Raw genomic sequence first — 27,053 nt, 5'->3', positions numbered from 1 at the left:
ATTAATTCCCTGAACCTAACTACATAGCTACAACAATAGAACTTCACAGTGGATCTGGCCACGTGGTCTTTAAAGGGCAAATAAACTGATTCAGTAACTTGGCAGAATCAAAAACACTTTGCAACTAACAGAGGTAAAAAAAATTACTAACATCCAACAGAGATCTGTGCTACTAAAGATTTGTTTTTTGAGTAAGTAGATACCTAAATACCAAAGAAAGCTCTCAAGGAAAAAAGAATTCTGAGTGTAACAGTTTAAAGTAACAGCTTACAAAACCCTACTAGTAACACAACTAACAGTATGCACCCCCACACACAAAAAAAAAAAAAAGGAGGGGAGGTTATACATTAAGAGTTTTCCCCATTTTCATGATAATTTTTTAGCAAACATACTAAAGAAAATAAGTAACAAACAAAAATCCCAAGTGCATCTACTTTTTTTTTTAAAAAAAAAAAAAAAAAGGCAGAAAAAAGATTAGCAGAGAATTCCTTCCCCACCTCCTCCCTCAATGATCAGAAAGAGGCTAATGGGGGTGGCAGGGGGAGATCAGTGACACAGCCCTACAGATGGAAGCGTCAGAGGGCCTATCACTCAGATGGATGTCTTCAAAAACAATTATCAGATCACAAACCTAAATTCAGTACCTTCTCAAGTCTGGGAAGGCTACAAAGCAGGAGGGAAGACAGGGTACAGCAATGAATTCTTAAATGCAGAACACCATTTTGCAATTGGGCAAGTTCAGGTGCAAAAGATTAACTAATAGTTCTTCAAATTGGAGAAAGGAAACTAATAAATAGATTACATACTTCTATACATGCTCCATCCTTCTGCTATAGCTACGAAACCCACCATGATTCAAATGCATGAAGTGATATGCAAGTCAATTAAACACTGATAGCTCTGTACTGAAAGCAATTCCTTACACACACTGGAGAACGTACAAACTCTATTTTATATCTACAAATTGGCTCCTACCCATTCAGAAATTCAGCAGCCTCACAACTTGGTTTGATAGTTTATAAGGAAATTAACATTTCCACTGTACATGTAATATAAATGCATGTTACATCAACACCCTTTCAAACCATACCCACTGAGAACTTTTACACAGATTTCACACTGGTTTTAATAAACATAAATGAAACATTTTGATAATGGCATCAGGATGATGATCTTAGGTTAAACAATTTTCTAAATAGCTGCAGGTGCCTTCAGATGAAGTAAGGTACCTATACAGGGAATACAAAATTTGCTAAAAGGTACTTTGTATTTGCAGTAAGAACAATTCCCATATGAGAAGCAATCTTTAAACAAGACACGACGGTTGTGATTTCTGCATCAAATCTGTTCACTTTAAAAATGAAGACATTTTATCTGCCAGATAGAACAACTGGACCTGGTGGCAAGGAAGCCTGTGCATGCACCCCCATACCCCGCCCCCACTCCCCCCCAGCACATACTTCTGCTCTGTACATCACATTCATCAGAAGGTAAGTTCTGCAACACCAGCTAAGCTCCTGGGCACTTGTTCAACTCAATTCTCCTTAAGAGTTTAATTTCTGTGAGAAATCCAGTGACTTTATATAGATGGCATTGAGTATGTAATGATAAAACAGTGCAAGGAATACTTGAATTTTAGATGACGGTGCCTTTAGTTTAAGGTGACTATATTGACACAGCAGACAAATCCCTCGTTTTGCTCAGTCATTTGTCTTCTCAGTTGTTTGAATAGATGCCTGTGAAGCTTAAATTCTCCCAGAACATAATGTGTTCACAATAAGACTGGATTTATTCAAAAGCTAAATTTTACGGCACCAAAACCCTATTTATTTCTAGGAGGCCTCTGTTTTCAGTTGTGCCAAGGTGTGCCTGGCTGAAGGAAGGTGTATGTTATGTGCCTCAGTTTCCCCACCCAGTACAACAGGAAGAATCATCTTCTACTCCAGTGCACGGCAAACTAGAAAGATAAAAATCAAACATACTTGAAACATTTTTACTGAGAAAATAAAGTTAGTTAAAAATAATCCTGTACAAATTAGCCATCTATTATCCCCAAAACACAGTGTTCACAAATGACATATGTATCTTGGGGCACATTCATCCCTGAGCATTCCTTGACTGCAGTGGAATACCACCCTGGACTGGTTTGGCCCTTTTGGAGCAGACGTATTCCTGGTGGATCACTGGATGCTACACTCCCAGAACTGGAAGTACAACAACAGAAGTCCTCCTGTCCACCTGCAACACAAACACTTCAGCGCTGTGCCAGCACATCAGCATTTGTGTGTAAAAATGAGCAAGATTAGATATGATTAGGTAACAGAAAAAATCAAAAGGCAACCTTGTGATCTGAATGGCAAAACATACATCAGATGTACAGCAACCTTTCAGGTTTACTAAAATATAATATTTAAATTTATTAACAGGTAAGGCTTCTTTAAAATAAATTTTACTCTAATACGATAGGCTCCACAAGATTGTCGTCATCACATTTATTTGCTTCTCTCAGCACCAAGCAATACAAAACCAAGACTGCTTAGTACCACTTTTCTATTAGTAGTTTTCAAAACAAATTTGAAAACCGCTACGGTATACTTTTAATTTAAGTTTAATTAAAGTCCTCATTCAATCCTACCGAAACATGTATTTAGCACTATGTAAATAGCCCCAAAATTGAAAGAAAAAAAGTTTTTTCCCAAGTACCTTAATAATCACAATTCTGAAATAGATTCTAGCAAGTTAGCCTACCACAAACACATGCTACTGAAATTCTGCAGCCTTGAGCATGCATGCACAGCGAGTCTGGCAACACTACTTTACATATCCACAGAGAATCTTCAAAGCCTCACGATAAATGGCACATTTTGAAAAAGTACTGAAATGTAACTAGTTAGGACACAGGTACAGTCTTAAGGACATAAGGATAAATAAACTACTGCCGTTCTCATGTTAACAATGAGAATTTCAAAATACCTACAATAAAATATTTGAGGTGGAAAAGTAAGAAAGAGGAAGACCTATCAGCAGCTATTGAAATTTGTTTCCATTGCAGAAATTTCATCTAGTTTTAACCAAGATCCTGCTTCAGACTGAAAAAGCATCACCTAACAGACCTAGCTTAGTAATTTCAAAAATTTTTATGTTACATGTCTAACTAGAAAATTTAGCAATGGATTAAATGACTTAAGTTTTCATCCCCACAGATTTGAATCAGAATGCCAAAAAGACAGCAATCGACTGCTTAGTTGAAGAACCCTTACGTGATGGAGGCAGTAATACAGCAATACAGCAGACAGGTTTGCATCTCTCTTTCTTTATTGTATCTCGTACACAGGGTCCTGCTGTTCAACATGTAGGCATAAGCGCTACTACAGAAACCAATAACTGAACACCAAACCACAAAGTGTCAAATATATGGTCGTAATATATATATAGATGCTACTAACTGAGAATATTGCTATTTGCTACTTCTAAACAGAAGCTATGTGAATACTAAACTGTTTATTTGAAAATGCATGGGGAAAAATATATTTTATTCTCCCATTGAGACATCAAGAATCTATTCACCACACTAACAGCTGTTTAATGGCCTTCAGGCACAGGACATGATTCTGCAGCCCTGGCTTAGCCAGAACTCCCAACACGGGCAATCTATTTGGCATAAAAAGAGCTGCAGAATCAGGCATATTCTGAGTTTCTCTGCTGCAAAACAAACAACTGATACACACACAAACTCAGAGAAGCTCGACAGATTTTTTTTTTCTAACACTTGCCATATACTTTATGCTATACAGGTACTCCTGAAAAGACCCAGGTTCTCACTTTGTGTGTAGGTGTATGTAAATCTTACGCACATGCACAAAGGAGAAAGATGTATATAAAGGACACACAGAGAGGCCAGCGAATGTGTTAAGCTACTGCAGTGCAAATCAGAAGTGAAGAATAAAAGGAGCCTCAGGAAGCTAAATATCTGTACACCGCCAAGGAATTAAATCAATAATCAAAATAACTGAATGACAAGGTACTGTACTAGCATCACACAACTCCTCCACAATCAAATCAATGTATCCGCATGAGCAATATCCATCTGCTTTGAAAACGTGTGTTTCTTCAGAAACAAGAGGCCTCTTTTTTCAAGCTTACATCTTGTCTCATGATTGGGCAAGGCGATTAAATGAAATGGAAGCAAAATTTTCTTACATGATTTAAAAGGCTGGACAAACACAGAAGTCAGTTCAGAGTGAGACACCACAGTTCTGCGTATTACAAAAATTACCCATGCTGAGGTAAGAATTTCCTCAACAAGTATCTCAAATGTTGTAGCCTACTGACGGTCCTTTTTCTCTGTTCACAGCACAATAGTTTCTTATAGGCATAGGGGCCAATCATCATCTGCTTTGCAAAGACACATGACAGTGAGTACATTCTAACGTGTGTATACACATATAGAGAGTAAACACACAGATGATTATTAAAAAAAAAATAAAAGACAAGCCTTCTGTTCAAGTGCTGGACTGAATATTCCATTCTTTTTCAAAAAAACAATTTATCTTCTTAATGATACAACATATATGGAGATTGATACATGGGAATTAAAAATGAGAAACAATGTACAAAAATAATTGCCTTCTGTAAGTATTTATTTGTAAGCTAATGGTAAGTATTTATTTATTTGACACAACTTACTTTATACATTAAAAAATATTAACTTAAAAACTAAGAAAATTTATTAATCACTTACTGGCTAGAGAAAAAAATCATAATATAAAGAACACTGATGACTTGCCTTTATAACAATTATTTTGAGGAAAATGTAATAATTATTAAAAAAAAAAAAATCAAAGAAATTGTGCCCTTGCCAGACTATTCTTTCTAAGCTGCATTATAATTCTTATGGTAAAAAAAAAAAAAAAAAAAAAAAAAAAGAAGAAATCAGAAATCTGTGAGAGAGGATGTAAACCCATAAATACAAGGAAGTATTTCTAAGGGTCATACTGAGGACATAATGAATTTACTCTCACTCCTCCAATAAAAATAAAATACTTTAAACAATTTCTGCTGTGAAGAAATAGCACTCTGAACTAACATGTACTATGATTATCTGATGATGATTTCCCTAGCTTTTAAAGCCATAAATTCTGAACTACCTGTGTTTAAAATAAAGCAGGCAATGCAAATATTTTTAAATTAATTATTAAAGGTTACGCATGTAAGGTCACATTACCTTATGGCTTCCAGTGACCCTTTTACCAGTGCAAATTTAAAAAGGTAAAAATTAACACTCTCAAAAAAATCTAACTTCCTTTTGAAGAACTAGGAAGGAAATGGAATAAAAATTTAAAACATGACAGGAGTGGTCTGTTGGAAGTAGCCAAACACACACATCCAGCCCACCCAGGGTTTCTATTATTATTTTTTCAGGATGAATACACCGTTCACGATATTAAGCGAGGTTTTCTCCAGGTTCCGTTTATTACTTTATGGAAAGATCCAGCTGCCTGAGGACCCCAAAAGCATACACCTGCACTTGTTCCTGTCAGTCGTTATTAAAAGCTATTAAAAGATTTAACAGTTCTTAACAGAAAGATCTTATTGAAGGGAAAAGAAACCCATAAAATTCTAATGCACGACTCCATTGAACACAATTCACTTTCCTACTGAGAATTCAAGCCTAACCTCACACTTGTGTAGAAAAATGAGACCAACAACTCCTGATGCTTCTTGAAGTATTCTAACCACAATTCAAACGCAAAAGCACATTTTCCCCCCAATATCTGGATTCGTTGCAGAGATGAAACAAATGCAACCTCTGACAGAACAGCTCCTTTTTCCCTTCTTTGTACAACACACGGCGTTTTCTCACCTACAGCAGCTACATGCAAACAAGGGTTTTTTTCAGAGCCATGCACAGGTTGGGTATCAAGCTAATAGAAAGGTAATGAAATTAGTATTTGGATTTTTTTTTGTTTACAGAAATCTAATCCCTTGCATAATATCCATAAGGTGCAACACTACAAAATGCTTTCAAAGGCGCAAGCGTGACCTGAAATCCCAAATCCTCGCCCCAGCGCTGTTATTAACAAGAACTCCCCTACCGCCTCCAATTAGCACGGAATTAAAAATCTGAAACAAGAAATAAATCGATGCCCAGAAAAAAACAACAACAAAAAAAAAAAAAAAAACAACAAAAAAAGAAAAAAAAAACCAACAACAAAAAGCAACCAACACGTCGCCTAACCGAACTGAACGGGGCGGGGGGGACTGGGTTGGGAAGGGGGGGGGGGGGGGGGGGGGGGTGATGCCCCTGGCTGTTCCCCGCGGCCGGGGCCGTGCGCGCGCGCCGCCCGCGCCGCCTCGCCCCGCCGGCGCGACTGGCGGGTGTTATTTGCGGCGGGGGTTTCTGTGACTGCGCCGCTCAGCACTTCTATTTACATCAGCGGCGCGAGGTGCCCAATGGCGAGCGGGGAGCCAATCAGATGGCAGATTAGATGTCAACTCGGAGGCAGCTGTCTGGAGACGGTTGCGAGCCAGTTTACCTCCACAATTCAAATTCCGAACCTGGCGGAGGAGACCCGGCCGCTCCTCGGGCCCGCCCGGACAGCGGGGCCCGGCCACCCGGCTCCCCGCTCCGCTCCGCACCGCCCCGGAAAGGCGCTGCGCCACGGCCCGCCGCCCCGCGATCATCGCGCCCGGCTATCGATCGATCGATCGATCGGCGGAGTTACCGGGCTGGGGGCAGGGGGGGGGGGCGGGCGGGGGTGACGGCTCGCCCGGTGCCCGCGCCCCTTCCCTGACGCCAAGGACTTTTCCTTCTTTTTTTTTTTTTTCCCTTTTTTTTTTTCTCTTTTTTTCTTTTTTTCTTTTTTTTCTTCCCCTCCCCCCCCCCCCCCAGATTGGATTTCCGCGTGTGTTTGGGAAGAGAAACGTAGTCATGCGCGCGAGCACGCGCGCGCCCACGCGCGCTTCTGCTGGTGGGCAAGTCCCCCCGTAAGGTCACCGGCCCGAGGCACCCCACGCGCCCCGGCCCGCGCCGCGCGGGCCGAGGCGCGGGCACACACACGCGCACGCACACACACGCGCGCTCTTCCCACAGAAAAAGGAGCCCAGCCGCGCTCCGTGGATCTCGCTGCGGTAACTCCATCAGCGACAAACTAAAGCGCTATGAGCGTAAAACGGCGCAACTCGTTCTGTTCAAAAAAATAACAGGTTAGAAAGAAGAAAAAAAAAGGGGGGGGGGGGAGAAGAGAAAGAGGAGGAAAAAAAAATAAAAAATCGCCGTGAAACATAATGGACGTTATCGCCCGGGAGCCCCCTGGGCCCGACACTCCGGTTACAAAATGCCCCCCCCCCCCCGTCCCAAGCTGCCTGCCCTCCGGGCCCTGCCTCTCTCCGTCGCTGTTTCAAAGTGGAAGCGGGGGGGGAATATATATATATATCTAAATATATATAAAAATTGGGTCTGAGAGCAGCCTGATTTCGGCAGCGAAAGCCGCGCTCCGATGCCTCCGGCCCCCGCGGGGCCGCGCATTGTGCGCTGCTCACCCTTGCTACGGAGGCAGCGAGCAGCAGAACTGACCCGGAGGAGAAAGAAAAAAAAAAAAAAAAAAAAAAAAGGAAGAAAAAAACGGGGGTGAAAAAAAAAAAAAAAAAAAAAGGAGAGAGGGGGCTGGGGGGGGGGGGGGAGGAAAAAAGTGAATGATAAAGAAACTAAGGCCCGACACGAGTGGCACGGAGGCGGGGAGCCGTCAGGAATGGAGCGCGGGGGGTTACCTGGGTCCTGCTGATGGCCTGGCCGGTGTTGCCGGGGCTCATCGCCGGGTGACTCCTTTGTTGTGCCGCTGCCCAGGCCGGGTTCGCCGCTCCGTACTGGGCGCCCATGTCCTTGCCCATGCCCATGCCCGCCGCTGCCTGCTGGCTTCCCGGGGCGGCCGCCGCTGCCTGGGGCTGGGGCTGCGGCGGCGGCGGGGCGCTGGGGCTGCTGTAGTCGGGGTAGCTGCTGCCGTAGCTCCGCATCATGGGGCTGGGGGACGTGAGCAGCTGGTTCAAGGTAGGGGTGGCCCCGGACGGGTGCTGGTTCTGCCCGGAGAACCGCGCGAAGCCGCCGGCCGCCGCCGCCGCGCCGGCAGCAGCCTTGCCGAGGCCGGCCCCGCCGCCGGGGCCCATCATCATGCCGCCGCCCGGCTGCCGCGGGGAGCTCAGCACCCCGTAGCCCGCCGCGGAGCCCCCGTAGCCGCCGCCGCCTGCCCCGGCGGCCGCCGCCGCCGCCGCCGCCGCCGCCACAGCTCCCGCGCCGCCGCCGCCGCCCGCGCCGCCGCCGCCGCCGGGGCCGCGGCCGTAGCCCGGGTAGTGGTTGTACTGGCTGTTGGGGTACCCTTCGTGGGAGTTTTGCAGGGGGTCCATGCTGTTGGGGGCCGCCGTGGGGTGCATTATCCCCATCCCGGGGCTTTGTTGTCCGCCATGTTGATCAAAGCAAGGCCCGGCGCGGCTCGCCGTAGCGCTGCTGGCAGGGGCAGGGGCAGCGTTGCCATAATAGCTATTGAACTCCGAGACACCCACCGCGGAGGGGCCGCCGCCGCCTCCCCCGCTCCCGCCGCCGCCGCCGCCGCCGCCGAGGCCGCCGCCGCCGCTCCCAGCGCTCGGGGGCGGCTGCTGGGGCTGCTGCTGTCCGCCCAGGGGTCCCAAGCCGGGGTGATCGTAGCGGCCACCGATGGGCTCGCCCATCTTGCCGGGCATCTCCTCCTCGTCGGCGCCTTTATTCAGCATTTGCTGCGGCTGCTGGGGGGGCTCGGCCTGAGCGCCCAAAACACTGTCTTTTCCTCCATGTTGCTGCTGCTCCATGTCTGCACTGGGCTGAGCAGCGCCGCCACCGCCACCGCCGTTGTTGTTGCTGCCGCTGCCGCCGCCGCCGCCGAGGCTGCTGTTGTTATTCTGCACGGGATGGTGCTGAGGCGGCGGCTGCTGCGGCGGCGGCGGCGGCGGGAATTGATTTAGCTGCTGCTGTAGTGCATGGTGGTGGTGGTGCGGGTGGTGGTGGGCATGGTGGTGGTGGGCATGGTGATGCGGGTGGTGGGCATGGTGGTGGTGGTGGGGCGGCGCGGCGGGGTGATCGCCTCCGACGCTCTTCAGCTTGTGGTTGGGGAGCAGCCCCGTCTCCATGGCCGAGCCCGGGTTGGAGGAGGAGGAGGAGGAGGAGGAAGAAGACGAAGAAGATGAAGATAACGCCGAGGAGCTTCCACCTTCCTTCAGAGCCGGCTCCGAGGAGGAGCCGCCGCTGCCGCTGGCGTTGTTGTTGTTACCGGCGGCAGCGGCGGGAGCCGCGTTATTGGCCATGTTCAGCGGCTCGCTGTGGTGGTGGAGGAGGAGATGGTGATCTACATTATTCACGCTGCTGCTGCTGCCGCCGCTGCCGCCGGCCGGGCTCCCCTCTCCGACCCCCAGCGCGGGGCCCGGCCCGGGCGCCCCTGCGGCGGCGGCGGCCCCGGCCCCCCCCGGGCCCCGCTCCGGGCCCAGGCCCCCCGGCAGGCTCGGGGCTTTGCCCTTGCTGTTGTTCGCACCCGCCGGAGCCGCTGCGACTTGCGCGGCCATGATCATCGCAACATTGCGAGTCCGGAGAAATTAGTAGTGATAATAGTAACTAACCAAAAAAAAAAAAAAAAAAAAAAAAAAACCAAACAAAAAAATCGAAAAGGCAAAAAAATCGACCCGCACCCTCAAAAAAGGGGGGGCGAGCAGGGGTGGGGGGAGGGTGGGAAGAGGGGCAGAAAGAGCAGCGGCCGGGGCAGGGACTTGACTGAGCCAAGAGTATCCCCTGCGGACCGCTGCGCTTGCACCAAATTACAGAAATTTCCCTCCCCGAGTCCGTGATTGAGATTAGAAATGGTAAGAACGCCTTACGGTCTGTGCCTGTTCCTGCTGTGTGATTTCATGTTGAAAGTTTTTTGTTCAGGTTTAAATGAAACTTTTTTTTTTTTTTTTTTTTTTTTTTTTTTTTCCTCCTTTCCTCTCTAACCCGGATATGGGTAAACACACGCCTGGCGGAGCCGCGCTGGCCCAGCATGGCATGAGCGAGCGAGCGAGCCAGCGCCGGCAGCCATCGCCCCTCCGCCCCGAGCGCGCCCGCGCACTCGCAAAACGCGGACTGGACTCCGCTCCCCGCCGCCGCCAGCGGCGCGGCGGGACGGGACGGGACGGGACGGGACGGGGGGTGGTGTTAGGGGGGGCGCGGCCCCCTCGGGTGCCCCTGCTCGCAGCCCGGTCCCACTCGTGTGCGCCCCGAGAGTGGCGGCCGCGCCCCGGGCTCGGCGGAGGAGGCAGCCAAGCGCCCAACTCAAGCGTCACTCCGAGGCGGGCCCGGCTGGGCGCCGCGGGGGGGGGTTGAGGGGTGGCGGGTTGGGGCTGTCCCCGCCGCGGGGGGTGGGGTGTGGGGCCGGCGGCGGCGCTGCCCCGCGTGGGCCGCTGCGGGGAGGGGGGGGGGGGCAGCCGCAAACGCGGTGCCCCGCGTCCGGGTGTGCTGGGGCGGGTGGGTCGGTCAAACTTCGGGGGACCGCGCGCTGCCCCCCAGCCCCCTCTGTCGTGCTCAAAAGGCTTCTCGTTGTGTTCCAAGGGCAGGGAAACATTTGCCGTTCCACGGAAAAACACGACTTGGGGGTTTGTTCCACTAACCCGAAGATTTATATTGTGGGTACAGAAGGTTATAAAATTTAACCTAAAATTCTGCAGCGGTAGCATCTTTGCTGTTGTCCACATCGTCCAGCTGTCTCCAAATCCTAACGGTCATTTGCACCGATGATGCTTTTATATACAGGGCAGTTTTCAGTATGTTCTGTGCACTTACTTGCAGATCAACAGGAGTTGATCAAGGAGAGTGAGACATTTTCGGTCTCATAATTGTTTCCCCAAACAATGTAATTTTCAGTACAGACAAGACACTTGTGAAAACGTAACACACACAAAAAAAAAAAAAAACAAAAAAAAACCAAAAAACCAAAACCAAAGCAAACAAACAAAAAAAAACACACAAAAAAACCCCCAAATCAAACAAAAAACAAAGAATGTAATCCGAGTAACTCTTGCTCCAAATGGAAGGCTGCTGCTGCTGACCTACATTTTTGAACCATCTTTCAGAATGGTTTCAAGGGTTTTTTATAGCTATCTTAATACAAACACTACCCTAGTACAAGAAAAGGTAATAGTCACATACTACATTCAACTAAAAAAACATTTGGGAGATCACATACTTGGCTATGAATATTGTGAACTGGGATATTTACAAACACTTTCAATATAGTAAGGGTCTAAGCCACACTATTTTAAATCATTGTATTTATGTGCTCTGTTAAGGTAAGCATGTTGTCAAGTTTCAAAAGGGATAAATAGGAGATTCAATAGTAATGGTAGAGGAAAACGCAGCATATCGAGAAAGATGCTGTCATGAGTAGGTAGGCTTTTTTGAATCCACTGTGAAAACATTAAAGAGCCGAAGCTTCATGGTATAATGTCGAATTACATGCAAAGATTACTGATAAATGTACGAGCAGTGTGATTCCAGTGTCTATTAATTTTAGTTCTGTCAGAAAAGTCAGAAAGATTCTGATATTCTCATTTCCATTATGGAGTTAGTTTTAAAAGTCTCCGTGCTCATCAAGTACGTCTTGCTAACACTTCTGTTACAATTGTATTTTTCTCTTTTTTGTTGTTGTTTTTTTGTTTGTTTGTTTGGTACTCTTTGCAAGTGCAAAAATGTTATATGGCTAATAGAAAAACATAGACCGGGAAAAAAAATCGGTGAGTAATTCTAGTGGGGGGAATCAGGTGCATACCCAAGGGTCATTACAGTCTGTAACAACAACAAATTGCAATTCTATGCAAACTGCTAGAAAGGGGTATATCATCTTTGTAGGAGAGAGAATAACAGAACTGTAAGATGAATTCATGCCAAATCATTCATCAGCTTTTGCCAAGAGAATACTACATCTTTGTTAGTGAGCCTTTTTGACATTTTCTCCTGGATTTTCTTCTTTTCTATATTCAAATGCACACTAATTATACACATTAAACCACGTAAGTTGATTTTTTGAAGTCTTTCATATGCAAATATAAATATAGATGTCTCCTTGTGTGTATTTATTTACATGTGTACTCTAAAATAAAATATAAAATCAATTACACGTTTATACTTTAAGGCATTGATATTCAAGCAAAAATATATATATTGAAAATCTGATAAGATGTAGTGATAGCACCTTGGCTGCAGATTGCAATACTTCCTGACATGCTCCGCAACTCTTTCTGATCGGGAAAATAACCCGCAAAGTTTAACACAGATTCACTTTGAAATGTTTTCCCCGGGAAAGAAAAAAAGGATGAGGCTTTAAACTGAAGAGTTTATACTACTAACTCCTTTTCCTCCCATTTGTTTCAGCAACTCGGCTACAAGATTGGAACGAAGAGGCTATAAAATAGAGGCCCGCAGCACAATGAAATCAGGCTGCTATAAAAGGCAACACATGCCAGTTTTTCCTCCCCAATGGCAGATGCCACACCCTAAAGCAGACAGAAGGCTCTGCAGTCTGTGCAAGGGAAGCACAACACAAAGCAACAACGATGGTTCAATTTTTTAGATCGCAAATAATGTTGAAATTCCTTTTGCCATCTTTGCTCAGATGATGAGTGGTAGTGTTTGTTAAATTCAAATGCTCCTTTCCAAAAGCTCTTATTGTATGCATGAATTATGAATTTATTATAATATAATGTAAAAAAGCTCTAATTGCCATGCATATTATCCGCTGCAAAATGATTGCATTGATATTTGATATCACAAGTGCGCAGTTTCAACTTTAGTTCCATTTTCATTGTTTCTTCAATTTAATTATTTTCTATAAACCAGTGTTGTCCAAGCATGGTTTCTTTCTCTTGATTTTTTTTCTGATAAATTATAAACTCTGGTGCTCTGGGATCCCTTTCCAGGACAAACAACATCATTTTCTGAACTTACTGTTGGTAATTTGTTTATTCCATTGGCTACGACATCCACACAGACGCCCTCGGTCTCCCGTCTGTAGCTCGACGCCATGGAAGTGAGGTGCCTTTCCCAGCAGTACAGCAGCCATCCTTCCCTTTGCTCAGAGCAGTGGCTTTTAAATCATACAAAGAGTAACACTAAAGAGAGATACAGAAAACAAACCAATACTGTAATCGCTCCGAGGTGTTATTTTAGAAGTATTGGGAGAAATCTTTGAATTTTTTTGTGAGGTAGAAATAGAGTCAGAGGTTCAAAAGCCTGTTGCATCTCACCTGGGTACCCACAAGACTCTGAAAAATCCCTGGGTACAAAACCCCCCTTTTTGTTGGGTTCTTGTTATGCTTTATATTTAAATCCATTGCACAGTTCAATGAAACAGTTGTCAAATTCACTGTAATTCTCAATTTCCTTCTTTCAGATTGGCATTGGATTTAATGAGGAAAAAAGAGAGAAGTATGTGGGCTTTTATTAAATTATCACTTCTTTTACTAGTTAAACATCCAATCGAAATCATTCTGAAGTCAGTGCAAATCTTTTAATTGATTTCAGTAAAGCATAAATCACATCACAGAAAAGTAAGCAGCCAGCTCAGGGCTTTAGCTTTATGCTTTAGCTTGGTATTTGGAGCAATAGTAGTGGGATTTTGCTTTTAAGAGAGCCCTTATGTGGTCAACATACAAATATAACGTAGTAATGTTTTCTTTATTATGTAACATTTACACTTCAGTCACAGATGTAATATGTAAACTATTACAGTAGATATCCAGCTGATAAGCCAGGATCTGTTAGGTGTAAAGCCTGTGGGTAAGTGTAATAATTTTATTTTAGCTGGTCATAATGAACTTTGAAAAAACATGGTTTATGCCAACAGATTGTGGCCTAAAACATGTAGAGAGTGACACGTTCTACCATTTAATTAAAATCCATTCTTTAGCAGCTACTAATCCCAGGCAGTCTAATCGGTTTCTTCTGGCAATGTGTAAACAAAAAGGACTTCAAAACATCACCATCTCCATCTCAAGAATGTCATACATGATTTTATTATGGAAATGCAACATTAGCAATTTTTTTCCTTGCTGGATTTAGACCACTTAAATAGAATGTTTAAATACCTCAATTTTACAAATGCGAATCATCCATTGAAGTCAATAAGATCACTCACTTCCTTAAAGTTAAGCCCTGATTAAGTGCTTCTGTGGACTGAGGCCTCTAGGAAAAACAGCTCTCGATTCTGTACTTTGGTGAGATAGCAGCCAACCAATTTTCTAAATCAAAACAAAATCTCCACTTGGCAGTAACAGTAGGGGTTACCGATTTCTGGGTTTACCCACCAGTGAAATCTGAGCCTTTAAACTGAATTACACTAATATTTCTGGATCCTACGTCATTCTTTGAGAACATCATTGCATTTTGGAGAAATCTAGGAAACGGCCAGCCTTCATTTGAATTAATAATTTATGGTCCTGTTCATTTATAAATTAGAAAACTGAAACGAAATTCAGTACAACAGCAATCCTAGAATTCTCTGCCAATGATTCTTTCCTGTTTTCCTGCCTTTTACAAATCCTTTCTTTGCTGATGTGCAAGAGACACAGGGGAAACCAAAAGAAATATTTGCTGTTAGCTACACGTTAGTCGGAGGTCCCTTCTATCGTCTGTTGTAGCACGCAGGGTTGACTGATACATCGAAGAAACAGTCAAACTGACAATACACAGCTTTCACACTCATAAAATAAATGAGATCGGTACCTTAGCTGTAAACACGCTGGATCTTCCAAGGGGAAAAAAAAAAAAAAAGCAAGCCCTAGTTTTCTTTCCTAAACTTTTCCCACTGTATAGTTACGGATTTAACAGATCGCAATGCAAATATTACCTATAGCCTGCAGTGTTTATCAACTGCTGTTTCTAGGAACGGATTACTGTGGCCTGCATGTCTTCACCAAGAAAAATAATCTGTCTGTAGGATATTTTTATGTACAGCCAGAAATGCATGGATTTTAATAGGAGACAGCACAATTTTTTTCCTTTGCAAACTGAATTTCTTTTCTATGACTATAGCATATATGCAGCTCTGAATATTTGCAAGGGTGACAAAATTACAATTTTGCCTGTTGTACTCTATTTCTGACCCATTTCTGTAGTATTTGACCATTCACAGTCTCTCAGTGCAGCTCTGAGTCTTTTAGCTTTTGCCGTAATAGTTTGTAATTCCCTCCTTCCCCCACCTTATCTTCATTCCCCACCCTTTTACACGTACATGCATGTTCGCTCTCTGGGTAACCCCAGATTCCTGCAGCCCAACTCGCAGCTGCCTTAGCCTCCCAAAGTATAGTCATGCTGTATCACTCACCAGTATCACTCATACACTGTTGCTTTCTCTCCAAATGAATCCTACCCACCGAGTTCCACCATAGTTCACCCCAGTGCCAATTTCCTTTGGACCCTCTGTGTAGGGGACACAAAGTGAACACTCCCGGGGAAGAGAGGGAAGAACTGCAAAGGCTGGAAGAGGATGAGGGAGGGGAGAAGCCAGGTGAAATTTTCCTGAGCCTTCTCCATCCCGAACTGGTACATGTTGTGCTTTCCCAAGGGGGCAACTTCCTAGTTTTGGTGATGTTGCTTTGATACATTTATCCTTTAAGCACTCTTGTAAACTGAGAAGTCCAGTCACTCCCACTTCACCATCAAGGAAATGAGGCACAAGGGAGGAATGCCGTGGCTGCATGAGCATTTCTTTCAGCTGCAGTGCCAGCTCCAGCAGCTCCATAACCACCTGGCCTGGACCTCGGGGGTGCTGATGCAACGGTCTGCGCAGCTGCATGGTGTGCTAGTGACCCAAGGCGGGAGAAAGAAAACTTATTTTTATCCAGATCCTTGCACTGAGTCACCCAACGGCCCAACCAGTAGTGCTGGCATAACAGGAAGGGGGAAGAGAAGGGGCAGAGCGCATGAGACCGTTACCCACTTCTTACTGTTTGACCGAAGAGGAGGTTTGGGAGGCAGGGCGAAATGAATAGGACCTGTTTAGCCAGTACTACTGCCAAAAGAAATGTATGTCCTAAGATTATAAACAGGTGCTCACTTCCAAATCCCAGCTGAGACAGTGAAAAAAGTTACTGTCCCCATTTTTTGTTGGCATCAACCCCGCCAGATATTAATGCTTCTCATATCTGCTGCTGCAGTTGCTCGTATGTGTGTTCCCCAGCCCTTTTCAGACAAAACAAGCCAGGTTACCAGACTTACTATATAAACTACCTGCGCTAGGTCAGACACATTTGCCTAAATAAGATTAGGATAAAGTGAGCCAACAGATCTGAGGAGACAGCAGACTCCAGCAGGGGGACGATAAATAGCTGGCAGGTAGCAGTAACCTTTTCAATAAGCACAACTTCTTATGTACTGAGGGAGTTGATCTATTTAAGCCCTAAATGTTGGTCATGGTGATGTACAGTTACATGTCGGTGAAGAGAGCTTATCCATTTTTTGGATGTCTGGCCTAGAGTAGTAAAAGCTCTAGGGTGTGGGGTTTACCATCTTCTATTTATGCTACTATTACTGCATCATGGGGATGTACACTTGTGAAGCGTATCCCGAACTGTACGTACATCTCCAGAGTCCCAGGCTTGTATTACGACTGCTGGTCCATCCTCTTTCCTCATACAGTGGCTCAGCGAAGCCTCTAAGCTGCAAAAGTGAGTGAGTGATTCTTGCTTAAGTGTGCGAGGTGGGAATGCTTCTCGCTCAGGAGGCAGCTGAAACGCCTGCGATCTCTGGATTCACAGGGAGAGGTTACCTTGGGTGAAGATGCGCCACGCAGCAGCTGGAGAAGGGGCAGCCAAAGAAGGCTTTGTTCCCAGGGAGCCGGCGCAGGGGAAGGTTGAGCTCCTGGGGGTGCAGTAGCTGTTGGTTACACACGCAGTCCCCACGGACGTAGCTTGCTCCGGTCCTCAGCAAACAGGACGTCACCACCAACTGCCGTTCGGGTGCTTCACTTTCACATCCTCTCCGCCACGACACGTCTGATTGTCAAAGCCACAATCAAATCCTCGTTACGAGGGCAAGGTATTTCTCAATTAAAGCATCGCCCATGGCTGGCTCTCTGCTTCAGCTAAGCTAAGAGCTAAACTAACCTAAGAGCAGAGGTCTTTTTATATCCTGGATGGAAACTACCTCAAGATACACAGCTCTGAAAAAATCTCAATATGTTACTAGTTTAGGGCCTGATCCTGGAAATGCTTACTAATTCATGTAGTCCTTGCTCCTGTTAAGTGATGTAACTTAGTGACAGGCTTGAGCAGCTATCATGTGGTGAGGATTGGTCTGTTTAACACATCTGTTTCTTCTTGCTTAAATTTAAAAAGAAATGTTATTAAAATTAGAATGACCATTTTATTAATCGAAAATATCGTCTAGTTATTTAACAAAGACTTAACAATGTGAGTCATCTGAATTAACAAATCCAGATGCTATAGTCAGAGGCACCAAAGACTCAGGGACTGACAACAGGCTTGCTTTGTGCACTAATTAATTTTTTGCTATTTGTTTTTCATTCCAAACAGGCCACCCTTAATATTTTATCTCTCTTGGTGGATTTTAGGAAAATTGTAAGTGAACAGAAAAATACTAGGTTATCTCTCTTTTTAAAAAAGTAATATACAAACACTATTAATATTTTTCTAATCTTGATTTTGGCTTTTTAGCAGACTTCATTAAAAAATGAAATGTGTGCATATCTTTTCTGCCATGTTACAGCTGTTTTCTTCTCATCCAGAAGATTGGACAAATGTGGTTTTCATTTAACCAGATTTAAATTTAAATTGCCACACCATTCTGTGCTGGGTGTAAACTTACTGTGCATATGTCCAAGAAGAAAGGTGCCTAATTTGGGAAACGCTATCCATGGTGATTCTCACCAGCTAGAAATCAACGGCTGCACTCGTTCTGGGAAAGGCCACATCATGTAAAATCATCTTATCCTTTTTGCTCTTCACTAAAGGTCTGGTGCCACTGAATGGGCATTTCCAAAGTATTTTCTCACAGCAGAATTAAAGTTTAGCAGGAGCAAAGTGAGGCCAGTACTAAACACTTTGCCGATTTAATTTGAATACATATCATTTTTATACAGGGATCTTATTTGCACAGTTCAATGAAGCCATGTATTTGAAGAGCACTGCTGATTAATTAGGTTGGTTCAGTATGAATGAATTAGGTGGTCTCTATTTTATGTCTGTTTTGAAGTTCACTATTGTGAACTTCAGCTCATTCAGTGCTTCATCTTGTTTAAAAGACTTATTACTATTACTAACTTTACTTGGGCAGGAAAGGGAATCATTAAAAGCACTATGCAAGCCTCTTGAGTATGGTGGGTTCTGTTACAGTTGTATAAATCCAGCTCATTACTCAGCTAAGGGGGACTGACTATCTAGGTAGGTCTTGCAAACAGAGGGATCATGAGTTGTCAGGTGAGAAAACTGCAGTTTTTATGGACCAGACCTGAACCCAAGTTCTCTGTTCCTGGGGTGATGTCTGTACCAGCTTTTAAAGTAATATCTACATCTTTTTGCAAGTATATTGTGTATTTTGCTCCTATTTTCTCAAAAGAATGCAACAACTGATTTAAATTATTTGGAACATTTATTTCAACTCTTCAGGAAAAAAAAAAAAAATCTGTGTTTCACTTAGAAATACAACAAAGATAGAACATGCTAGACCTCCCGTTTTGCTTCTTTACTTCCAGTTCAGGAGTTCCTTTATTCAGTCTGATGTTAAATCTACTTGTATTAGAGAATCCTTTTTATCTGAGCAAATCTTATTCCTTAGCAATGAATCTCAGAACATTGTGGGGTGATTGTATAAAGCCATTGCTTTTTCTTTATTGCCCACTAAAGAAACATTTATGATTAAATGGGAAAGGGAACTATCTCATTCTCTTGAGCTGGAGATATTGGACTCAATAATGTCCTTCATACGTGTATGCTCTATTTCAGCTAACCTGTTAGAATTGCAATATAAAATTGTAAATCAATGGCATCAAACACCTGTGAAGATGAGTAAGATTGCAAGCCATTTCTCAGATAGATTTGGAGAAACAGCTCCAAGCCAAGAACTCTTTTACATGTTCTTCAGGGCCTGTCCTAAATTACCCCAATAAAGTCACTTGTTATACATCATATTGAGAAAATTGCCAGCTGTCTGATGTCAAGTACGCAGGAACTAGGGACACTTGGACTTTGAGGTATGTGACAGACAACTGGATTTTAATAAAAATCGAGTTACTGGCTATTCAGCTGGTTATTTGCAGAGCTAAAAATTCAGATTCTTCTTTAATAATGAAAGTGGATCCTCAGGAATTTGTTCAAATCTGTTCTGTTTAGCTATAACTGCAGAAAATGCATGCTTCTCTATACAAGGTATTCCTTTATTGATTACTTCAGTGAAGGCAGGAATAGTTAAATCCAGCTATTCATAAACACTTTGTGGGATAGAAAGAATGAAAATAAGGAGGAATTTTGTTTGTTTTTCTTGTCTTTCTGTAATCACTGAAGTATCTCTTTTAAGCTTGTCATCTTCTGCTTGGCTGATTCTCTTGTAAGGGCTTTAATAATATGAATTTAATATGAAGTGTACCTTTGTACCTACAAATATACATCAGTCAAAACCCTTACTCTCTGTATTTTGGAATAAACTTATTCAGATTTATATATGTGAAATATCCCCAGATGTAACAAGTGCAGAGTTATTATTGCCCAGGCATGCTTTTTACCTTTGCAGACCGTGGAGATCAGTGCAGTATAAACACCTGACCACCAGAAAATATAAAATAAAAATATACACCTCCCAGCTGATGGTATTTCAACCCCACTCACAGAGCTGACAGTACCCAGTGAGCATGATTCTGTCACAAGGGTGTTCTCCTGCTCCCTGCAGAGGACACCGGGTGTGTGGGGATATGCCTTAGTGTGTCAACCTGATGGTTTATGCTGCTCTGGAAGCGTGATGGCAGGTCTGCTGCTGGAAAAGGGATTACCCAGAAGAATGCAGCTAGAAGGAGTTGAAGAATGGTCAAGGAAAGGATCAGAGAGAAGAGGAATTCTGAGGAGAGGCACCTGCACAGAAGAGGGCATCACAGGCGTCAAAATATCTTCTTATGGCTCTGGATTCAGTAATGTAAGGCAAAAGTGATAAGCTAGTAAGGAAAATGGTGCCTTTTTCACTTGCTATCTTTGACTTTAAAATGATTTCTAGAAGCAGCTGGCTCATCTATGAATTATGAAGATTAATTACATAAAATTGCTTGACCTGTGTTATACCTCAGGTTGTATGACCTAAAGGTATCTTCTGACCTTAAATTTTATGAATCTGCATTAAGTAGCTATAAGGAAGGAAGGGCAGAATAGGATGTTGTTTCACTGATTTGAATTACAACATCCATTTGCATCTTCATTTGCATTTACTGTCTTAAGAGTAACTGTATTGAATGTAGTTGTTGGATGGAGTTGTCACTGTGAGCTGAAAAGAGGTGAATGTGTGTTCTGAGAGATCAAGATCACGTTTACGGGACTGACATCTACTAGCATAGGTGTAAAGGGATGCCAACCCTGACAGGCATAGCTATGTCAACAGAAGCCTCTGGTAGAGACAGAGTTGTACCAGTAAAACTGTATTTTTACAAACAATATTTTACGCCAGTGGTGGGAGATGGCTTTATTCTACTAGCAGAAAATACTGTTTTGCTAGTACAGATGTATCCATGCTAAACTGCTTAGGATTTTAGTATTCACAGCAAAGCACTCCCCTCAATGATTCCTAAACCAATCAATTTTGTTGGTGCTGCCAGAGATAAGGGCATGCAACTGGCCCTGGGAACTGTCAGCTTTGTGGTACCATACATGACAGCATTTAATAAGGGGAGAGTGCAGAGAGAGTTTCAGGAGAAGTCCAGGCTAAATCTGTCGGCCAAATAGTTTTGTCAGTGAGGAGTATGAAAATATTAGGCTGAACGAAGTCGGAATAAACAATGAGTAACGAAAAAGTTCTTTTTCTAAAATAGTTTCTGTCATTTGAAGCAAAGGTTTAACAATACTGGCAAAAATGACACTGGAATGAATTGCACCGACCCCATGGTTTTAGTAATTACAGCTATACTGGAAAATTCTTTGTGGTGTAAACTAGCTCTCAGAAAAGACCCTAGGGGAAAGGGTGAAGGGTGCTAACAGTTAGCACTCCATCCAAGAGCAGGGAAGGAGGAGGGAACATCACTACTTTGGTCTGTAAGTGCAGGCCTAATGTGCCAGCCCTGATCAGACTGTGTGACCCACTCTCAACCCTTGCCTGTGAGAAGTGTGGGTGTTACTCTTTATTCAGCAGCGCTCATGGCCTCCATTTCCAGGGAGTTCCTATGACGTAGGTGTGCACAGCTTTAGCACCAGCCGGACAGATGCTGTCTCTACTGAGCTGGTGCTCAAAGTGCAATTCTTGCTTTTCACAGTTCATGTCTAGGAGATGCATATTTTGGAAGGGCATGACAACTAATCAACCTTTACTCCACCTTAATAAAATTTTGCAATATTCCATGTACTTTTTTTTTTTTTTTTTCCCCCCGTCCCCCCCAATACATTTCTTGAAGACTTTCGGTAATGTAACACAGCTTTTCTCCTTCACTGCTTCTGCAGCTTTAGCAATGATTCTCCTGGTCAAAATGGCGACTGGATGCGTGCTAGAGCTTTCAGTGTATCTCCACCACTCACACCTCAGCCCTTCTCCTCACCGAAAACAGGATTCAAAGGCTGAACCTCAGGGCATTCAGAAACAATTCAGAGGCAATTGTGAAAATGACTGTTGGGAACATTTTCAAGCGAGGGAGTGGGAGTATGTGTGGGGAGCTAGGGGTGAGGGTTTTGGGAAAGCAAAGTGCCCTGGCTGCTCTTGCTGCTTCTTGTCTCTCTCCCTCTTCCGCAGTTGTGCCATTCGTGCCTCGAGGTGCTGTTCACAGCGCTCACCCACCACAGGGCTTTTGTTCTCCTTATTTCCAACACTAGAGCTCTGACTCTTCCCTCACGCATGCCACCATCACTCCCGTTGCTCAGACCCCCGTCGCAGCAGCTGCTGGTCTCACATATGCGTGCAGACATCCCAGGCAGGACTTCATGGTGCTTTGTTTCACTCCTCCTCTGGGAAAACATGTCAATGAGGCAGGAAGGTGAGGGAGCTGGGAGGGATGCAGGCATGCCTCAGGGCAGGCACAACTAGAGGCTGGGAGAAGCAGAGAAATGGAAAAAAGATTACAACCTCCGCTCCAAGGTTGCACCTCGTGCCTCAGAATGGATGGCACCAGCACATGGGAGGCCTGGAGAAGACTGAAGTGGCCCGTTCCTCTCCATGAGGTGTTCAAAACTGCATGAGCCCCCCAAGGAGATAAACACAGCTGGGAACATGAGCCTGGGGAATGATGAATTGCTTTCTTCACTTCAGCCACCTAATGTTCTCGCTTGTGTTTTCTGGGGGATTTGGGCTCACACAGGCAGGGGAGAAGGGCTCAGCTGCCAGTGGAGGCAGGAGCAGCACAGATTCATTCACTCCTGTGGAGGGGCTGGTGTGGAGCTCGTCGTGGCGGTGGTGGGGGCCTGCAGCTGGGTGTGTTCAGTGCTGCCTGCCACCACGCTTCTTCACCCGTCCCAGGGAAGGGAGAGGCCACTCGGCTTGGTTCGGCCCAGTGCAGATGAGAGTGGGGCAAGGTGTGCACCAACATCTCACCCTGAGCCAGAGGTAGTTCAAAGACCAAGTGCGGCCCCTGGGGTGGCCCAGTGAGGGACAAAGCTTTGGCGTGAAAGCAGGAGATACCAGACAGGGCTGCACTGGGTGACTCCTTGGGCCAGCAGCTTCTGGCTTGGACTGCAAGCACTACACAGCCCCTCGCTGAAGCACCAGGGCCAGGAACAGGTTCTGGGGCATTTGCAAGAGTCTCTTTTAAAGATGAAAGCGCTGCTTGGCTTGAGCTGTGTTTGCTTTTGCTGGCATACGAGAGGGAGATTAAAAAAACCCCCAAAACACATAGTGGCTGAAACAGTGAATTCAAGTATCACTTATACTCATGTGTTGGAAATTTGCTCCACAAAAAAATGTCATTTTAACACAAAGATTTTGGGAGTGTGAACAACATAGATCCCAGACTGTCATAATACACTTAATATGTGAAGCATTTATATGGAATCCTAAATATATTGGGTAAATAAGCATGTATCTTTAAATTAATTCAATCCAGTGCGATACAGATGCCCTGGATCTGGTGCTATTTATAATGAACCCAGAACACTTTATAAAAACAATAAACTAACCGAAACAACCGCCGTGCCAGCCACCGGATCACGCAGGCCACGCGGCCGCGCTCCGCCGAGCGCCATCTTGTGGCCGCCCGCCTGCGGGGCCTGGCGGCGGCGCCCGGTACCCCGCGGAGGTGCGGGCCGCGGTGCCTGCCGGGAGCGGCAGCCATGTCGCGCAGCACGGGCTGTGGCGAGGGCGAGCGGGGGTCTCTACACCCTCTCCTCCCCCGTGTTGCCGTCCTTCGTTCATTCCTTCATTACACATACCTGTCCTACCGTCATCCCACCAGATCAGAGCTGAAGCACTTCATGGGTGTTAGATGTTTACTTCATATTTGGAGTGTGTTGTGCCAGATCATCCACCACTGCCAGGCAGTCTGGTGCCACCAGAGCTGTGAGGATGTGTAGTGCCTTATGCTGCCTGCTGACCTGGCAAAGCTGGCTTCAGGGGTGATTTTTTGGGGCAACATTTTCACCCCATACCTGTATGTGCATTTCTTGTCCTACCTAGAAGTAAGTGTTATTCTAAAAGATACGCCATATAAGTTCCACATCATGGGACTTGGCAAATCTGTTGTCCATAGAGAAACGCTTGTAGGAGTTACTATAAATCACACAGTCATGCTGAAGGAGTATAAATGGAGAAAACAGCAAAACACTTAACGTTTTTATTTGGGATACAAAGAGCAGAGGTCAATTTTTCAAAGGGTTACAAATACTGATGGAAAATCATTAGAGGGATTAAGCAAGAGTATTGGTTTTATCATACCTTGAATGTAAGACCCTTACTAATCTATAATAAGAGTTCTCAGAATATTGTGTGACACTGCAAAAATGCAACAATTTTCTCCCTAGACATGGAAAGGCTGTGGTGTATCTTTGTTCTGTTTCCCATTTGGTGGACATTGTTTGTTTCGTGATGCAGGTCTCGGGAGCAGGCGAGGAAGGAGTCATGATACTGCTGCTCCACGGGGCAGTATTGTCCTGTGTTGCCAGTGTTGTATGAAGTTAGTTGTAAAGTTACGATGACAGTCTTGACGGGTGATGCTTTCTTTTATAGCAACCCAGTGTTCTTCAGTTTTTTCAGAAATTAAGTATTTTAAAATTTATTTTTTTTAAAAAGGAAGTTCCTATGTGCGTAGTGACAAGGTTACAAGTGCTACTGCCGCATATCGCTCAATGGCTATAATGCCAGCAGGCCCAGACAGCCATTTTTTATTTTTCAGTCCCATAATTAGGATAATGTTGGACCGGGGAAGGGGTCTGACTTCTGATTTTGTAATTCCTTGGATTTGCAATACTACCTGATGCTGGACTATATCCTAGTCTAATAGCTCTGTTTGTGGACAAAGTGTCACGCATGTGAGAACATGCTGCTGCTCACAGTGATGTAAGGCTCCTGGCCACCTGATGATAGTACCTTCCCTCACAGGATGCGACAGCCCCTCTAGTGTCCAGACTTCTAAAGCCAGGAGCCACTGCCTGTCATGGACACTTCTCTCACATCACCAGGGCTCCCACTTCTGGCCTTGCTTTGTGCCATTCATAAACTGCCCGTGTGCTGTTCATTCCCTCCTGTAGGCTGCTGACCCCTGAAGTAACAGATTTACTGAAGTGGTTTTTCTCTTCTACATTGGACCTCTCAGATACAGTCTAACTGAGAAGACAAAGTGGGCTTATTGGTTTTGCATGGTCCTCTGTACGTACATCTACATGTATGGATGAACCAAGACTTCTGAATATCTCACCCTCCAATAGAAAACACGTATTTTGTTTAATGTCTTAGAAAGAAATTTCCTACTTCTATAGAATAGCTCTATGGTACTCTGACTAGAGAACAGGGCTTTCTCTCTTGGGTTTTATAAAATGTACTCAAAATGGGAGCCAGAGAGAAAAATCAATGATCGGAGACACTATATGCTGATTTACAGATAGATTAGGGATATAAATATTACATCCAATATGGATGTTTTTGCATAGTATGTACTGTCTGTCATGCCTTCATCATATCCATAAGTCTAAATCACATCAGAGACTCCCGGGCATTCAAAAATTGGAAATGTTACATAACTGATAAAGAATAGAAAGATTCTGAGGACTATAACTGCCACCTTGGGCATGTATCAAACCCATGATTATAGAGAATTGAAAAACAAGTTCGTAGAGTTCAAGATTTTTCTCCTTTGTAAAAACAAGAGCAACCTCCAAGATGGTGTAAGTTTTATAATTCAAATGGCTCAAGTGCCTTTCTCTAGGAGTTGGAGGAAAGAACATCTTATCCATACTGCTACCAGTTACATGTATTTAAAAATAGACAACACAAAGACTCTGTATATTCCTGATGTGTCTTGTACAGTGAATACAACTTTGATGGTTTATGCTGTGTCCAAAACAAAAAGAGTTCTCGTACCTTCTGCTCTAACAAAAGGTTTTGTCTGAACTGAGTGTACTTGAAAAGGAGAGGGGCAAAAACATGGCTGAAACCAAGCCATATCGTTCCCCCTACTCTAATTCAGCTGAAAGAATATAAATTCCCAGCTGAAATCTTGAGACAATCAAAAAGGGATCCTTCAGTAAGAATAGATTTTTCAGAGATACAGTATGTGAGGAGGAATATTTTCCCCAACATTTTCTTTGTGCAGTGTCTTTTTATGTGGCTATCATGTAGATAACAGCAGGGAATTCCACTTAAGTAGATCCTTAATGGATTTAACTAATGGTTTCTTTGTGATGCTCTCAGACAGTTCTCCTGTAATGTGGATCCTCTAAATATTTAAATCCACCATTGAAGCATTTAATAGGAAGAAAGTCTCCTACCACTAGAATAAAGAAAAGGCTTTCAGCTGGAAACAATACCAAAACAAAATCTGATTTGTACAACTGCATCAAGAATCTAAGCCCACTTACTCTCTGAGGCAGCTAAGGACCTGGGGTGCCAGGTAAACAACAAGCAGTCATTTGTATATTAGGACAATGTATGTCCTTTCCTGTTTGTCTATATCCTCCGTATTTTTGAGGGCTGTTTGTAGTGATTAATGGTTTGAGTGAACAATAAAGCTGGTATATTAATACTGCTACTTACTGTTGGTACAGGGTAACTGCCTCACCTGGGGGCTCGTGGAATCTTGAAAATAACGTATGGGTTAACCTGTGATGCTTCTCCTCGTTTCGAGTCTTTCTTCTGACAGTCTCAAAGTAATCTTTCTGAACTGTATCCATTATCCTCTTCTTTTATTATTTTTACAAGTGGAGCCCGATGTTTCTCCAGTTCCATAAAATATTTGAGCTGGAAGGAAAAACCTGTTAGAAATCTACTTTTTGTATCATCAAGACCCATTTTTTTCTGTCTCTTGTCTCTTGCTTGGGAGGAACAGTCACTTCAGAAGCTAGCACTGCTCTTTAAGCTGTCTGCTTAGCTCTGGATTTTACCATGTTTCCCTTGCACAAAGAACAAAAACTACTCTTTTCAATCAAGATTGTTTCTGAAAATGAGAAATAATAGAAAAATAAAGGCTCCCTGTAGCTTGCATTCAGTGGAACAAAACCATAGAGCTGCAATTGCCCCACAGCCGCTTTTGTGGTATATAAGATACCTCCTCTACCTTTTGAATACATAGGACTCCTAAAAAAGAGTAAATATCACTCTCAGCTAAATACATCTGTTTATTCTCTGCACAGTTTGGTCAGGGAAGTTTATTTCTGCAGATGATATT

The 27,053-nt window shown here is 44.1% G+C and overlaps 1 protein-coding gene across 6 annotated transcripts in view; it reads right to left on the bottom strand.

The window, feature by feature from the left end:
- Positions 1 to 9,681, bottom strand: part of ARID1B (AT-rich interaction domain 1B) — a 332,937-nt gene extending 323,256 nt beyond the window's left edge. For all 6 annotated transcript variants that reach the window (XM_033011608.2, XM_033011610.2, XM_033011612.2 and 3 more), the window contains exon 1: positions 7,771 to 9,681. In XM_033011608.2, coding sequence (XP_032867499.2) covers positions 7,771 to 9,591 — 1,821 coding nt within the window. In that variant the 5' untranslated portion in view covers positions 9,592 to 9,681. The remainder of the gene's footprint in view (positions 1 to 7,770) is intronic.
- Between the last annotated feature and the right edge of the window lie 17,372 nt (positions 9,682 to 27,053).

This window comes from Tyto alba, unplaced genomic scaffold, assembly GCF_018691265.1.
Source record: "Tyto alba isolate M040663 unplaced genomic scaffold, T.alba_DEE_v4.0 Super-Scaffold_22, whole genome shotgun sequence".
In the NCBI taxonomy this organism is placed as follows: Eukaryota; Metazoa; Chordata; class Aves; order Strigiformes; family Tytonidae; genus Tyto; species Tyto alba.
This window is presented reverse-complemented; position numbering and strand designations above follow the sequence as displayed.